The sequence below is a fragment of the Acomys minous genome (assembly GCF_964271855.1).
Source record: "Acomys minous genome assembly, chromosome: 18".
In the NCBI taxonomy this organism is placed as follows: domain Eukaryota; kingdom Metazoa; phylum Chordata; class Mammalia; order Rodentia; family Muridae; genus Acomys; species Acomys minous.
This window is the reverse complement of record NC_140501.1, coordinates 55,985,056-56,001,254: the sequence shown is the minus strand read 5'-3', so window position 1 is coordinate 56,001,254 and position 16,199 is coordinate 55,985,056. Positions and strand designations below refer to the sequence as shown.

Here is a 16,199-nt window from a genome sequence, read left to right as displayed (position 1 = left end):
CCTACGGGATGGGCTAGCAAATCTGAGTCAGTCTAGGAGGGAGGCGGGCACTGGAAACGGAGACTGAACTGCTGCCGGACACCGTAAGCAGAAGTTCCGCATCCCCCGGTGTTCTAAGGAATATAGCTAGGTTTTCAAAAGAAAATCGATTTCATGATTTTTTTTTTTTAAATTAAGCTTGAAAACAGGTAAAGCAAGAGTCTTGGTTTCCCTCCCAGGAGAGTTTCCTGCGGCTTTCCTGAGCTCGATGAAGCTCCAAGTCTCACAGTTCTCGATGACTCTTGGATGGTATTAGGATTTATTAGGGCGCGCAAAGTCTGCACAAGATTGAACCCCATGTTGCGGGGGCGGGCACAATAAATAATACCCTCTCCCCATTTAAGTATTACAAAGGCCGGGGAAAGGCTCCCTGAAGATCTATAGGCGGTTAATCGCTAGTGTAATGGCTTTTTAACAAGTTACTAGCATATGAAAGTTAGACCCACGCTCCACTCAGCTGTGAAGAACATCCTGTCCGTTGGCTAGATCTGGGTAGGGGTTCAAAGTTTACTGCACGTATTGTCCTTGGCTGGTGTCATAGTTTGCACAGGACCCCTGGCAGATAGCAGGCTACCAAGAAGAGACTTGATACCCTATGAGTATATACAGGGGGAGGAGGTCCCTCAGTCACAGTCATAGGGGAAGGGAGTAAGGGGAAAATGGGAGGGAGGGAGGAATGGGAGGATACAAGGGATGGGGTAACAACTGTGATGTAATATGAATAAATTAATAAGATTTTTTAAAAAAGTTACTGGCATAAATGAAACACAAGTTCTATTATGAACTCTTCATACATGTATATAATGTATTTTGATTATATTCCCCTTTAATCCATGTAACTTTCACTCTTGTCAATCCTTACTCTTTTAACTAGTCCCATTTCTACTTAGACATTTCTTATGGGGCAGAGATTTTATTATTGGTACGACCACTAGCAAGTTGCCCATGCTTCTGTTAGTACTGCTTATTAAACCTACTGATTGATCAAGGAGAAAAAAACCCGACAACTAGGAGGAAGATCAAGGAGAGTGAGTGGGAGGGGGACAAGAGAGAAGAGTAGGGGGTGAATATGATCAAAATACATTATCTACATGTATAAAAATATAATGAAAGCCATTACTGTATGTGTGAATGTTAAAGCATTCTAAAGTATTAGAGACTGGAGCTTGATAAGGATTGTATATAAACAAGGCTATGAAGGCAGGTCTTAAGATAATTCCAAAGGTATTGGTGTCCTGACTGCAAGAAAAAAGTATCAGAAGAACCCTCCAACACACACATCCGCGCGCACACACACACACACACACACACACACACACACACACACACACACACACACGCATGCACACGGTGTTCTAGAAGGTGCCATCTGTATTCCAGGAAGGGGACTCTCATCAGATAACTGAAGCTGCCTTGATCCTAGGCTTCCATCTTGCAGATTTGTGGGAAGTGAAAGACAGCCCAATCACTCATGCTTCTTTTTTTTTTTTAATTTCCATTCAAAATATCAGTTTTCTAGAAACAGCTAGGACGTCAGTTAGACTTGGCCCCATTCTTCACCCAAGAAGAGCCCATGGTAGCATTTAGGAACTTAACCTGCCTCAGGGTGGCCTCATAGGCACCCAGGTCCAGCAGCGGCCAGAGGGCTTGATTCCCTGGGTGTGGTGGGGCCACTCACTCAGTGCCACATGCTGAGTCCCCTGTTGATAATGACAAGTCTGGCAGAGAGTTCTCACCGATAAGCAGGTGGATGATCTCAAAGGCATGCTTGATGATGCACACAGTCATCAACTCACCATGGTTGGGATGTACCACCATGAAGTTAGTGAGATGCTCCACACATGTAATGTCAGCTTTGGAGATGCACTGGGTAACAGCACACCATACATAGTATCCTGCACCGGTAACTGTTGTTATTTACCCGCACATCATCAGTGCTCCAAGTCCCCAAAAGCTTGATGTGAGACACCTCTGTTGCCACCCTTGTGACCATCTCCCACTCACCCTGGGATATATCGAGGGCATCTACAGCACAGCTGGGAGAGCTTTCGGTTTTTGGTTTTTTGTTTGGTTGGTTTTTGCTATGGCAGACTTAAGTATGACAGTGGCTTTAAACCTTGTTTACTCTTTATTTTCCCTTTGAGGCAGTGTTTACATTGGCCTGAAACACTGGATCCTACTGCCTCAGCCTCCTGAGTAGCTAGGACTACAGGCGTGTACCACCACACTCAGTTTAACTGTGTAGTCTTAAATTCCATAACCTCCCCCAGACCTCAGTTTACGCACATATAAGTAAGGACAGTAAAAATAAGTCCCCTGCATTGAGAGCTTAACCTCCCCCGACTTTTTTTTGGGGGGTGGTTTCCAAGATAGGGTTTCTTTGTGTAGCCTTGGCTGTCCTGGGCTCACTTTGTAGAAGCAGGCTGGCCTCGAGCTCACAGTGGTCCTCCTGCCTCTGCCTCCCAAGTGCTGGGATTAAAGGCGTGTGCCACTGCATCCTACTGAGGGCTTACCCTTTTTTAAAAGAACTGAATTTCAGAGAGGAAAGTAAGGAAACATCAGCCACTGTTTTCAATGTCTCTCAAAAATCACACTATCGGGGTTGGGGATTTAGCTCAGTGGTAGAGTGCTTGCCTAGCAAGTGCAAGGCCGTGGGTTTGGTCCTCAGCGCTGGGGAGGTGGGGGGGGGGGTTAGACAAAATTAAAAAAAAAAAACACACCATCTGCCAGAGGAGGGCAACAGGGCAGAAGGACAGTTTCTATTTCTCTCCTACCCTGCTCCTGCTCCTGAGTGGATTCATCGGGCCAACCCTGCAAGGCCACCTTCACCAAGGGTGAGGGCTCGACGTAGCTCAGTGGCACAGCCCTTGCTTAGCACAAGTAAAGCCCTGGGTTTCATCCCAGCACCATAAAACAGAAAAAATAAAAAATAAAAAATCCATTTCTGCCTAATGAAGACAACAGAAAATATCACACTGCTTTATTTTCAATTGCTACCCCAGTTCCATAAAGTTGTTGTAACAAATTGACAGGTTGTCTCTCTACGATCCTGGACACATGGATTGTTTAAACATCAATAGTCAACAAACTCCTAACTTAAGGGATAAACCACCAGCTTTTCTCACAGTCCCTGAGAATGCCCTCCCCCTCACCCAGGTCCACCCTGGAGTTCAGCCAGTGGGAAGGCAGCAGGCAGGCTGACCAGCAGTGCCTTTCTGAGGCTTTGCCCCCATCTCTGACCACTCCATGGGAAAGAAGAAAGAATACGGAGAGACTCAAAAATCACCCAGTTGCCAAAACACAACACAGAACACCATTAGCAAAGTGGCCTGAGAGTACAGTATACTCCAGCTGTTCCCCCCAGCTGTCCCATCCAGCTGTTCCCTACCCTCAAGCTGCCCTCGCATGCCCCGCCCCCTCGCTCTTTTTTTCCTGATGTACTTGCTTGCTGCTCCAGGCAGTTTTCCTTAGACCACTGTCAGGATTTTGACAGCATGGGGGGATTACACAGAATTAACTACACAAAGAAAACATCTATCGCTATGAAAACTGTAACTCAGGCACAAATGAAGATGAATGTCGCCAATACAGACCCTTCCGACCCTATCTTTGATCTGTAATTCAGTCCCTGCCTACACCCGTCTCTCAGGACACAATGGTATCTGGATCTCTAAGGTTACAAGTTCCAAGGGAAAGTCCAAGTGTTTTAGGAGGACAGCAGATTCTGTGGCCCCTCAGACGACAGCTGGGGCTGGCACTGAGGGCACCACCAGGTGAGCCTCTGAAGCCCACCCGGGGGCCCAAACATCTCTTTCCTGACGTGGTGACCAGAAGGGCACTGTTCCCTCTGGTAGATCTGTGTGTGCTGTTTCTTGCCTTGGAATTTGTCCCGAAGCCAATGTGTGCTGAACTCCACCACGTGATCCACGAGGGCGCCCAGGGAGGAAGGAGTCAGGAGCGAGCCAAGGGAGAGGGGATGGATCCCTGCTCTGTACAAGGCTTCGTTCTTTATAATGTTGCCTGAAAACAAAGACAGACATGAGGGCAGGAAGCGCTGTCTCCACAGCCTCAAACTCGCTCTGTAGCCTGGGATCCCCCTGCCTGCGTCTTCCAAGGGTTGAGTTATACGTCTGTGCCACCACACCACTCACAACCTGTCTTAAGTTATGATGAGTGGAGTCCAGCTGGCTGGGTCACGGAGCAATGACCTCGATAAGGAGAGGACAGTAAGTGAGAACACAAGGCAGTTGACTTTTCCCCCGGAGTTTCATAATCACAGAATTATAGGTTCCCAGCAAACCTGCGTGGCAGCCTACCTGGAGGGCTCATCTCAGCTGCACCAGTTACCAGCAAGGTGCCCTTTGCTTTAGTTTCCTCATCTGAAGAAAGGAGAAAGCTAACATGTGATGATCTCATGGGACCGCAGTGAGGACGGCTCTGTGTGCCTGAGTCCTTCGAGTCATGTGTGTCACGCTGGCTGTCACCAGTGTCATCGTGCAGACAGCTTTCTGTACACATCCAAACGCCACTTTTGGAAGCCTTGTTGCTCCTCTGGCATAGAGACAGACTCCACAAGTTCTCCCATGAAAGCACAAGGCTTTCCCACCTTCCTAGAATGACTACACCCATGGCAGGCAAAGTCACATGATGTATAAGGATGCAGCTTTGCTAATACCATGCTTTAACATCCAGTTGTGGTGGCACTTACTGCTCTACCTGTGGGTGATAGCTGTCCTCCTGGTACTAAGGACTACACACTTCTGGTCTCAACTGGAAATGACCAGTTTCACTACTCAGATCTCCAGAGCAGAGACCGACCTGCTTCTTTCTTGTAGAGGAATTTTAATCCTGCAGCCATGGCTGCTCTGGCAAAGGATCACATGCAAAGACCTAGGTCTGTGTGATCCGCTGGAACACAGACGCATCCTTAATATACACCTTTAACCCCTTTGGCTGAAATACACGCCTTTAATCCCAAACAATGGTGTCTAATTGAGGGACAGACAAAGTGACGAATCAGAAGAAGATTTGACAGAATCAGTCAGAGATAGGATACACCCAACTCTCATGAGAACAGACAGGAAAGAGAAGTTACTTAAGAGCAGTACACGGAGAGGAAGGAGCAAAGAGTACAGTAGAGGAATACAGTAGAGCTCATGCAGTCAGTGCAGCACGGTTGAGTGCAGTTGGTTGAGTACGGGACAGGCAGTTCCGGTGCAGTTCGGTGCATGGAGTTAAGAGGCAGAATAATTCAGAAAGAATCTGAGAGAAGCCAATTTGAATTAGTCAGCTTGGAGAGGAGTTTAAGCCAGAATAGCTGAGCTGAACCAGCCAGCCAGAGTTCAGAAAGAACTAGAAAGGGTGAGCTTATTCAGCAGTAAGTCTCAGAGGCTGAAAAAAATTCTAGGCCTGGGTTAGCAGACGGAGGCTGGAAGCTGAAGCCTTCACAGTCCAGGCCTGCAGAAGATTAAATTGTACAGAAGCTAGAAACTTCCGTGCCTAGGGATAGTTAGATAGAAATGCTCTGGGCTCAGCCCAAGCCATGTATTAGTAAAGCTTGTGTACAGCTCTCACCTATCATCTGAGGAAAAAAATTTTTTTTCATTTCTCTTGCCTTCTATGAGCCTGGAGCTGTCTTGATGCCTGCCTCTGCTTTGGTGGCAGGAAGTTCCATTGCCCAAGAGCAGTCCAGACTTTAGAGGATGCCAGGTGCACAACATGACCCCTCTGCTAAGAGGTCACACCAATATGCCAACAGGAGGTTCATAACTGACAGTCCCGTTAAGTCAGAACACGGTCCAAAAATGGAGTCACTCGAGGAGAGTTCTGAGTGCTTATGGGAAAACAAGGCAAGAGTCTTGTGACCTCGGCTTCTTCAAACCATGGAATTGCTCCTGAAATGTGTTTTCGTGCTCCTTCCAGGTGCAGCAGATACAAGTGAGTTTATTTCACGTTTCATTAGAACTCGCTAATTGTTATTTGTTTATATGTCTCTATGGGAAAATGTGTTTTTTTTTTTTGCCATGTGTGGCTTGTCCTTGTGACTGTATACAGATTGAACTCACGAGGACTTTACTCAGGTGACCTTTCTCTTAACCCTCAGAGTATGAGTTGTTGGATACTTTGAATAAAGTTGGCTATTGCATGAGACTTTAGTCCATCTTATTTATTGGCTCCCTTTTCCCAGGTCCCACTGACTCTAGAGGCGTAAACAGTATCACGCATGATGTGAGTGCTCTGCCAGGGAAGGGAGGACCTGCCGAATGTAACCTCTGAGTCTAAAATCGAGAGATGATAAACCAACCTCAAAACCAAGAGTGTTGGCAGAACTGGGATAGGGGTCCTGAGCATCTTTTTCCATCAATCAACTCAGTGGGGCTCCTCCCCTCCGCACAGGTCATACCTAATCCTGAGAAGTATCTCTGGTCCAATAGAGTGTAGCACACAGGCTGAGCCTGGCTTAGAGCTTCCAAGGCTTGTCCACGATGGAACTTTTCAGACAAGATGTCGCAGGTGGGCTCAAGCACTGGGGGAGGGCTCCATGACATCTGGCAATTATAAAATGCCAGGAAGCCACCCCCACCAAAATGGAGGACCAGCCTGAAAAGAGATAAGAGATCATACGTACAGCATTCTCACATATAATGAGATCATACATTACAACAACCACTGTGCAGTCAACTCATGCATACCATGTATGCTGATAGCAGACCCCTGTCCTGTCAGTTCACATGTATATATAATTAGCTCACACATGCAAGCCACCACTGTATAATCATGTCACATGTGCATACAATGATCACTATATAGGTCACATTTACACACAGATACCATTGGACAGATCACACATACGCAGTTTATACTCTACAGTCAGTTTTGCTGCACATTAAGTTTCTATAGTAGTCTGGATCAAACTGGAAAGTTAAGGACTCATGGTCTGAATCATAAACATCTCACGGCCAAAAGGCATGAAGCCAAACATGCCTATACATTGTTTTCTAATTACATTATAGCAACGCATGTCGACAGCTGGAAAGCTGCCAGTCTGAGCCCAGGAGGTTAGTGGTAACCTCAACAGAGTGGGACAGGCGCATTAGGGAAAAGATAAAGAAATGGTAAAAAAGAGAAAAGACGTCTCACACACTCTGGTAAGGAAATGACGGGACACTCTGTAGGATAGCTAATCCAACAAGAGCTGCCTCCACACCAGCAGCGGGGGAGCCTGAGTCCACATCTGACTTAGTCCGTGTACTTGAGAAGGGCAGAGGCAATTTCCTGAAGCTAGGATCTGGGTACTGTGGTTCATGCCTATAATCCCAGTGGTCAGGGAGTCTGAGACAGGAGGATTATGAATTTGAGACTAACCTAGGCTATACGGGAAGACTCCTGTCATAGAATAGCCCAGCAAATATTTCTTGTTTTCTTTCCTTTTTGTTTTTAGTCATCAGAGTTGGTAAGATGGAGCGGAGGGTAAAGGTGCTTGCCATCCACCCTGACAGCTTGAGTTTGATCTTGAGGACCCACAGAAGTAACTGCTGCAAGTTGTCCTTTGATGTCAGCACATGTGCCATGGCATGTGTGTGTGCACGCGCATACACACACACACACACACACACACACACACACACACACACACACACAATGGATGGATGGATGGATGGATGGATGGATGTAATAAAAATCACTCTGACAAGGCTTGGAGGTGAGGCTCCAAGGCGTTGCTTAGCAACAAGGCACAGTACCATAAAACCACCCACCAAACTTACGAAATAGAACACGCTGTGACTCAGTAAAAGGGGAATCCTCTGCTAAAATGAAAGTCAGAAGTGACCATTGACTACATAAAACTTAAAAACTTCCAAGTGCCATAATGCTTTATAAACACAATCAAAGATGTACACTGTCTGGAAACAATGCTGACTAACACAGGCTACCAAACTTACTATCCCAAAGCTTAAAAAATGTGCAGCATGAGGCTGTTGAGACACGCTGGCAGGCTTGCCATGAAATCTTAACCTGGGTTTGATGGGCACAACTCACAGTAAAAGAGAGTCAACTCCCAGAGGTTGTCCTCTGACCTCCACTTGCACGCTGCATTGCACATGTTCATGAAACAATATTGAAACAGATCATCTTTATTGCTAACGTGTATACAAATAGCCCAATGCCAGTAAGAACTGGGCAAAGTCAGCCATAGGAATGTTCACTCCTGGTGACTTCCTGGAATTCCAGGGTGGACCCTGACCAGAGTCCGTCCTCGTTAGTATTTAATTAAAAGCTTGAAGGAAAAAAAAAAAAGAATGTTGAATGTTCATTTTTTTCCAGCAATTGCGAGTTGCCTCTAAGGAAATAACCCTACACATATGTACAACACTGTTCTCAATGTTCACAAATTACTAGGAACTATATAACTGGGAAATAAATAATCATATCCCTAAATTCCGAGCAGAGGAGTCTAGATATACGCTTTTCTTCTGAGACGGTTCACCCTCAAGTGCCGTGTAGATTGGAAACCCCATCCTGTTCTCTCAGAGACTCAAGTGGCTGCAATCATGTGGCGTGTAGACTACAGTCCGGTTCTTATGGATAAGCAGGCTCCTTTTCTGTCTCCTGGATAGCAAAGCCTGAACATGCCCAAGCGTGACCTCCCTCAGTCAATGCCATGCTTTGTCACAGAGGGAAACCACATGGACACTGAAGACCCTACTAGGATCCCTGCACATGTCACTCCATTACCTGGGCACTGGGTCTCTCCAGTCACCTCTTTTGTTAGCATTCTTTGCTCTGGAGAATTCATTCACCCGGATACTGCCAAACAAGCCAAACCTCATCTCCAGCCACCTCTGAGCATCTGCTAAAGGGCTCTGTCCCCCAAGACCAAAAGGGCCATCAGACCCACTGGGGACAGGCTCCCCAGATCCAGAGGGGCCTGGCGAGGTTTCCTGAGCACTGGGTCCCAAAGCCAGCTCTGGGCCCATGGCCTCCTCTTTCCACACCCGTCCTACGGGCTGTGGGTTGCTGCTGTGTGGCTCTAACTCTTCATCTGGATCAAACCGAAGGAATAATTTTTTTCCATGCACCTAGCAAAACAAAACAAGACAAAACAAACAAAACCAAGTATATATCAGAGTCTGAGAGACCTTCCCAGGGGTTTGAAGCGTCACAAACAGTTAGGTGCCAACAGTCTGGCTCCCTCCCCTGCTCCCTTAGAGCTTCCCCAGCACAGAGGATTTCTCTGACCTTTGCCCTTTTGCCCCAGAGGCGAGAGCAACAGGTGCATGGCTTTCCAAATGCCTGAAAGCACCTGAAGGAGCTGGATTAGTGATGGGACAGGTCTATGCCAGACAGCAAAGCCACCCACAACAACCAAGGAGGCATGCTCCCAAAGATTTCAGGAAGTCATCAAAAGAGTCTACAAATGGTCATCCTTTAGTCATGTCATGACTCATCCTTCTAGGCTGGAGCGAAGCGGCGTGCACACACCAAGTCTGATCCCAGCTAAAGAAAGAACACCGTGAAGTCCAGAAGCATCCCGTACCCAGCAGATGGCATCCGGAAAAACTTAGCAACCACAAGAGAACTCACAAACAAAACAAAACAAAACAAAACAAAAGACTGCAATCTGGTGAGCGCAGCAGCTCACAACTGTAACCTCAACACTAAGGAGGCTGAGACAGGAAGATTGAGAGCTCAAGGTCCAGGCCACAGAGATGGCTCACTGGGGAAGCTCAAACCCCCCTACTTTCAGCAGAAGAGACAGGGCACCCATCTGGGAAACCGGAAGAAGGCACAGGACGGTGACACACACGGTACAGCCGGGCCATCCCACCCACTTTGACCCTAGATAAGTCTGAGGGTGAGGCCTCAGGAACTGGGGAGAGGGAGAGGGCGTGCAGTTGCTGCCTGGGTATGGCAGTTTGAGCCTGTAATCCCAGCACTGGGAGGTGGAGCCTGGAGAATCCCTGGAGTTCTCTCTTCAGCTAGTTTGGCCAAGTGGTAAGCTTTACACTCAGTGAGACGTGCTGTTTAAGAAGATAAAGTAAGGGCTGGAAAGATCGCTCAGTGATTAAGAGTACTGGCTGCTCTTCCAGAGGTCCTGACCTCAATTCATGGTGGCTCACACCCATCTGTAATGGGATCTGATGCTCCCTTCGGTCATGCAGGCAGACATGCAAAGATGCCTAAATATTTATATACACAAATAAATAAATTTTTAAAAAAGAAGAAGAAGAAAAGGTGAAGCCCAGCGCTGGTGCACGTCTGTAATCCCAGCACTCGGGAGGCAGAGGCAGACAGATCTCTGTGAGTTCACTCTACAAAGTGAGTCCAGGACAGCCAAAGCTTCACAGAGAAACCCTGCCTCAAAAAAAAAAGAAAAAGAAAGAAAAGAAAGAAATGAAGAAGAAGAAGAAGAAGAAGAAGAAGAAGAAGAAGAAGAAGAAGAAGAAAAGAAAGAGGAGAGAACCCTTGAGGAAAACAGCCAGCATCAACTGACAGCCTCCGTGTACACAGGCATAATCATGCAAACACCCTTGCACACTTCTGCCCCTGCCACACACAAACTATCTTCTCCCCAAGCCCCACCCCCTCCGGGCCAGAAGGACCCTTTCTCATCAAGGCCATTACTGGGCCTTAATTACGTCTATGATTCTCGTGATTTAGCCTTGCTGGGCAATTTCCTCATGAAAATATGGATCCTTCCTCCTCATGCAAATCTATATTCCTCAGGTGAAAAGACTCCTGAAAGCACCGTCAGGCAGCCCTAAGCTTAGGCCTCTCAGGGGTCCCACAGCATGGATGTCTCCTCTGCTTCCTGGGAAACAGGATCCACTGCCCTTCCAGCTCTGTTGCCGCACATCTGTTCCCAAATCTATTCGGTGATATTTAAGTGCCAGCTCTGTGCCAGCTCTCAAAGTAAGTGCTGGGACACCAAAGCCATGGGACTCACACCATGTAGGACAGCCTCTACAAAGAGGCCAGCAGCCAAAAGTTTGGAAGACCTGGACTCCTAAACTGAGATGATTTGGAGCCTACGTGTCCAAAGATGAACTACAGATGCAGGGTTATGAGACATCTTCCACTCAAAGACCGCTTCCGTAGCCCGTGAGGAGCGTGTGCGCGCACACACGTGTGCAGCGCAAGAAGAGAACTAGCAATTTATCCGCTACATAACGTGCCTTGTGTGGGGTGTAAGTCTGCTCCTACAAGAGTTTTAACAGATAAGTGTGTCTTGGTCCGTGGTCTACTGCTGTGAAGAGACACTGTGACCAAGGCGACTCTAGAAAGCATTTAGCTGGAGCTGGCTAACAGTTTCAGAGGGCTAGTTCATTATCATCATGGTAGGGAGCAGACAGGCGTGGTGCCAGAGCAGTAGTGGAGCACTCTATGTTCAAATATATGAGCCTTTGGGAATCAATCTCACTCAAGCCACCACAAAGTGTCATACACACCCCTACACACACACACACACACACACACACACACACACACACACACACACACACACTTCATCTACAGTTGAAGACATCAGAGCTAAGAAACTGAGAACTTGCTGTAGCTGGGTCTTTGCCATTTTCAGAGTTCTTCTTCACCCGCCCTCCCCCCCTTTTTCTCCCTGGTTTCACTCCCTATCACTAGAGAGGAGAGAAAAGATAGAGAGGAGAGAGAGATCGTTGAATCTATTTTCTTCTTCTTTGAGTATAACTACTAACAAATCACAACCAACCGTCCCTAAATGACCAACAATCACTGACACTGCCTCTTGGGTCTCGGGGCCCTAACACTTATATACCCTCAGAAAAGTTTCCAGAATTTCAAATGTCACACAATCGCAGAAACTACCTGCAGCTGGCAACACCACACCTCTGCTAGAGCACGAGGCAAATCATAATCAGCTCCTGCGGACAGTCGAAAGCAGCCCCATCTCCCCACACCTGGGATTAAGATAAAAATATATTCTTATAATATTTCTGTGTTTTGTTTTTTGTTTTTTGTTTTGGTTAAATAAACCAAAATTCCAGAATGGACACTACAACCTGCCTCAGATCACCCAGCTAACAGCAGCAGACCCTAAGTGTAGTGTTACTGTATAAAATTCACCCCACACCTCCTACATGCAGATGCTCATAGCTAAGCAAGAAGAAGACAGGTTGACCAGGACACAGCCTTGCCCTGTTTCTGCCTCCACACTCAACATGAAGCACTGACTCTGGCAATAAGGAAGCAACAGGAGGAAGTAGAAGATATCCCGGAAGCATGGAGGACTCATCTCTCAGCCAGTGTAAAACAGGCAGGACTGCATGACCAAGTAGAATCTGAAGAGAGATTAAAATTACCATAGTAGACTGAACAGGTGGGAATGGAAACAGCTGAAGAAAAAAAAAAAAAAAGAAAAAAGAAAAAAAGAAAAAGAAAAAAGAAAGGATGTGCCTAAGCAGAGGAAACGTCCATATTAGGGGTAGGAACTAACTGGGCTGCAGGTAGCCAGTACAGGCAAAGATGGACTTGGGGCTGGGTGCAAAGGCCAGAGAGACAGACAGCGTACCTACCATCCACAGGGAGTCCCTGAGTGCCCTGAAGGAATTCCTACTTCTACTGAGGACGTTTTCTGAATCCTGATCTTTGACAGGACTCATTCCTTCCTTTACAGCTGGCCTACGGGCCTTGGTGGCACCACACCAAAGATGAAATTAAGCCGATGAGAGAACTCCAGATTGTGCATAGGGTCTTCACAACCCCCCAGTCCACTGTGACAGGAAACATCATACTGAGAGTAGAGCCATATGCAGTCCTAGCATGGCTGGCCAGTGCTTAAAGAAAGGCTATCTATCGTAAGACATCTTGGCTGGATGTCTCCAGGGGATGTAGCCAGCACACCCAAGTGAGACCCGGGGAAGCAAAACTCACCTGGGCATCGTGGAGCCACAGAGACTGAAAAGTGGCAGGGAGTAGCTTCTTACTGCTGCCCCCTGTCTGGACCACCTTCTGGCCCACAAAAGGGGTGACAAGGTGGTGGAACTTCCTCACAGATGGCCCTTCTGGCATCTCTGCAGGCAGAAAGAGGCAAAGGAGACCACTGACTTAGCCTGATCCTCTCCAGCATGTCTGACCGTGTGGCACCCCAAGGAGACAGTATGGGTCACCCACTTTAAGAGTATAGATGCTGGGCTGGAGCGATGGCTCAGCGGTTAAGAGCACTGGTTGCTCTTCCAGAGGTCCTGAGTTCAATTCCCAGCAACCACATGGTGGCTTACGACCATCTATAATGTGATCTGATGCCCTCTCTGTCAAACATGCAAATAGAACACTCATAAATAAATAAATAATAACTAAATACTTTTTAAAAAGAGTATAGATGCTAAAATTGGAGCCTGACTTGTGGTAAGGGGATCAGATCTCAGGGAAGACTGAGCTGGGCATGGCGAGGGCCAGCTTCCCTTCAATGGTTTCTCTTCCTGGTCCCTTATCCACACAGCAAACAGTATTCACCACAGTGTGCCTGGTGTCACATAGCGGGCACTGTCTACTTCAGCGGCACTGCCACCTCAGTGGTCATCTACTCCTTATTTGTTTGGTTTCTTGAGACAGAGTCTTGCTCTGTAGCTCTGGGTGAGCTGGTCCTATGTAGCCCTAGCTGTCCTCAAATTTCCATTCCAACCCCATGTTGACTTACCCATACTTGGCCCCACCTCTCCCAGGACCACCTCAGGTAAAGGAGATAAACACCAGTTATTAGATCTCTAAAAATGGTTCTCTGGGGGCTGGAGAAATGGCTCAGTGGTTAAGAGCGCCACCTGCTCTTCCAAAGGTCCTGAGTTCAATTCCCAGCAACCACATGGTGGTTCACAGCCATCTATAATGTGATGTAATTCCCTCTTCTGGCCTGTGGGTATGCATGCAGACAGAATACTGTATACATAATAATAAATAAATCTTTAAATAAAAAAATGGCTCTCTGTGACCACAATGGGGGCAGAGCTCAGAACTGTGACAAGCAGACACCAGGCAGGGAGGGCAGCTGCCAAACTGCGTTACCTCCTCATACTCTGCCTGCCCGCTGAAATGCCACAGTGAAGGCAAGGCAGGGACTGCCTGTCACCCCTTCCCTCCCTGTCCTCAACCATCCAAAGTCACCGAAAGGCACCAGAACGAGATAGCCTGAGTGGCCTGCCTCCTGATGTCACTAAGCAAACTCTACCCAACCTTACCTGCCACTCACAGGAACCAGCTTCATAAGTTATGGTGAAGGTTAAACAGAGGCACACAGCTGGTGTCCCTAAAAGCCAGGGTGGGCTGTTGTTTGTTGGTGTTGGTGTTTAAGTTTTACTCTGTAGCCCAGGCTGGTCTTGGAAGCCTTTTGAACAACCCCCCTGGCCAAGTCTCCCAAGTGTGAGCCACAGACAACACCCTCCCTACTAAGACACCTTATATTTAAATCGAAGAATCGGGTTGCCCTAGACATCCCATAAATCCTCATAGCTTCATAAGCAACACATTCAATAGTGCTGTTTTCTTTTCTGTCTTGAGACAGGTTTGCCTATGCTCCAGATGCCTAACTGGCCTGTAGGCTGCTGTGTATTCTCCGCCTCCACCTCCGCAGCACCGTCCTTATCAGACTGCATCCTCACCCCTAGGTTATGTTCAAACCCTACTAAGGCCTCCGTAGCGCTGAGACTAAATTCATCACGTTTGAAGTCCCACTCACACCCTTGGAAATGTGCTAACAGTTCAGCTACTCAGACCTTCAGAGCTAACTGCTGGGCCGGAAGGTGGCTTGCCAGGTACTGACACCCTAACCACTTCTAAAGTCAGAGTCCTTGCCTCCATCAAAGAAAGCTCTGGAAAAGACCACCAGCGCACTACACTGTAACCTTACATCTCTCCAGATGGGCATGGTGATGTAAACCTTTAATGCCGGCGATCTGGGCCCAGGGTTGCAGCTCAAACTATGGCACCAGCCAAGGAATATACGTGCAGTAAACATCGAACCCCAACTCAGATCCAGCCAATGGTCAGGACATTCTCCACAGTTGAGCGGAGAGTGAGGACTGACTTTCACACGAACTCTGGTGCCACATATTTGACCATGTCCCCTGGATGGGGAGGCCTGGTGGCACTCAGAGGAAGGACAGCAGGCTACCAAGAAGAGACTTGATAACCTATGAGCATATACAAGGGGAGTAGGTCCCCCTCAGTCACAGTCATAGGGGAGGGAAGTAGGGGGAAAGCAAAGCGGGAGGAAGGGAGGAATGGGAGGATACAAGGGATGGGATAACTATTGAGATGTAAAATGAATGAATTTATTAAAAAAAAAAAAAAGTAAAAAAAAAAATGCCGGCAGAGGCAGGAGGCTTTCCGGGAGTTTGAGGCCAGCCTAGTCTATCGCAAGGCCTGACTGTAAGGACTTAGACCCTGTCTCAAAACCACAAAACAACAACTCTCCCTCGGGCATGCTTTGATGGACAGGAAAGGGAGAAGATGAAACCTTCGGCTTGTCCGCTAGGGAGAGGTGGCCGGCGGCGGCGCGGTAAGTGGTCCCTGTTCTCCCAAAGCCAGGGAGAGTCTTAGGCCAACAGCGTTTCCCAACTCCTCGGTGTGATTGAAGGGGGGCGAAGGCGTGTGAGCGTTACGAGGGCCCGGATGGGCGGAAGGCAACGTGATCAACAAAAACAAACATAGGACCAGGCTGCGCGTGTACGGAAGGGATGCTGCTTAATTTTCTGTAATTGACTTTTCACCAAAGATTAAAAGGGGAATAAAAGTGTTGACAACGTGCACCTGTGTGGTCCTCCGGAGAGGTCAGGGAGGAAGAGTACGGGTACCTAGGCGGGTCCCGCGGAGTTTACTCTCTGGGAACCGGTCTCAGCGGTCGCAACAATCAGCTTGTGAGTTCCAGAACTGGGCGGGAAGACAGGTTCACCTCGTTGGAGAGCTGGAGGCAGGGTGGACCGAAACCGATGGGCTCCTCCTCCCCCAAGAAGGGCAGGAAGCTACTTCCGGGACTCACGGGCTTCTCCCCGGACCAAGCTCGTCTGAGTAGGTGGATGGGGAGCCACGGGCTTCTCTCCTGGGAGCTCTGGAGGTGGGGAGCCTCTGACAAGGAGGAGCTGCAAGCTTTGCCCTGGGGGTGCTGGGGGTGGGGTTCACCTCGAGACGAGGAG

General features: G+C 47.9%; 1 protein-coding gene across 4 annotated transcripts; it reads right to left on the bottom strand.

Annotated features, from left to right (window-relative positions):
* Positions 1–3,004: 3,004 nt before the first annotated feature.
* Positions 3,005–16,199, bottom strand: NEIL2 (nei like DNA glycosylase 2). Of its 4 annotated transcripts, none has more exons than XM_084767728.1 (5): positions 15,861–16,199; positions 12,946–13,085; positions 8,776–9,119; positions 6,443–6,639; positions 3,005–4,059 (listed from the first exon to the last, which is right to left on the bottom strand). In XM_084767728.1, the coding sequence occupies exons 2-5, from the start codon at positions 13,081–13,083 to the stop codon at positions 3,746–3,748; spliced, it is 993 nt and encodes a 330-aa protein (XP_084623854.1). In that variant the 5' UTR covers positions 13,084–13,085; positions 15,861–16,199; the 3' UTR covers positions 3,005–3,745. The 4 variants fall into 4 exon arrangements, with proteins under 4 accessions (XP_084623854.1, XP_084623853.1, XP_084623855.1 ...); XM_084767727.1 differs by having other exon boundaries at positions 15,817–15,941; XM_084767729.1 differs by lacking the exon at positions 15,861–16,199 and adding an exon at positions 15,524–15,615.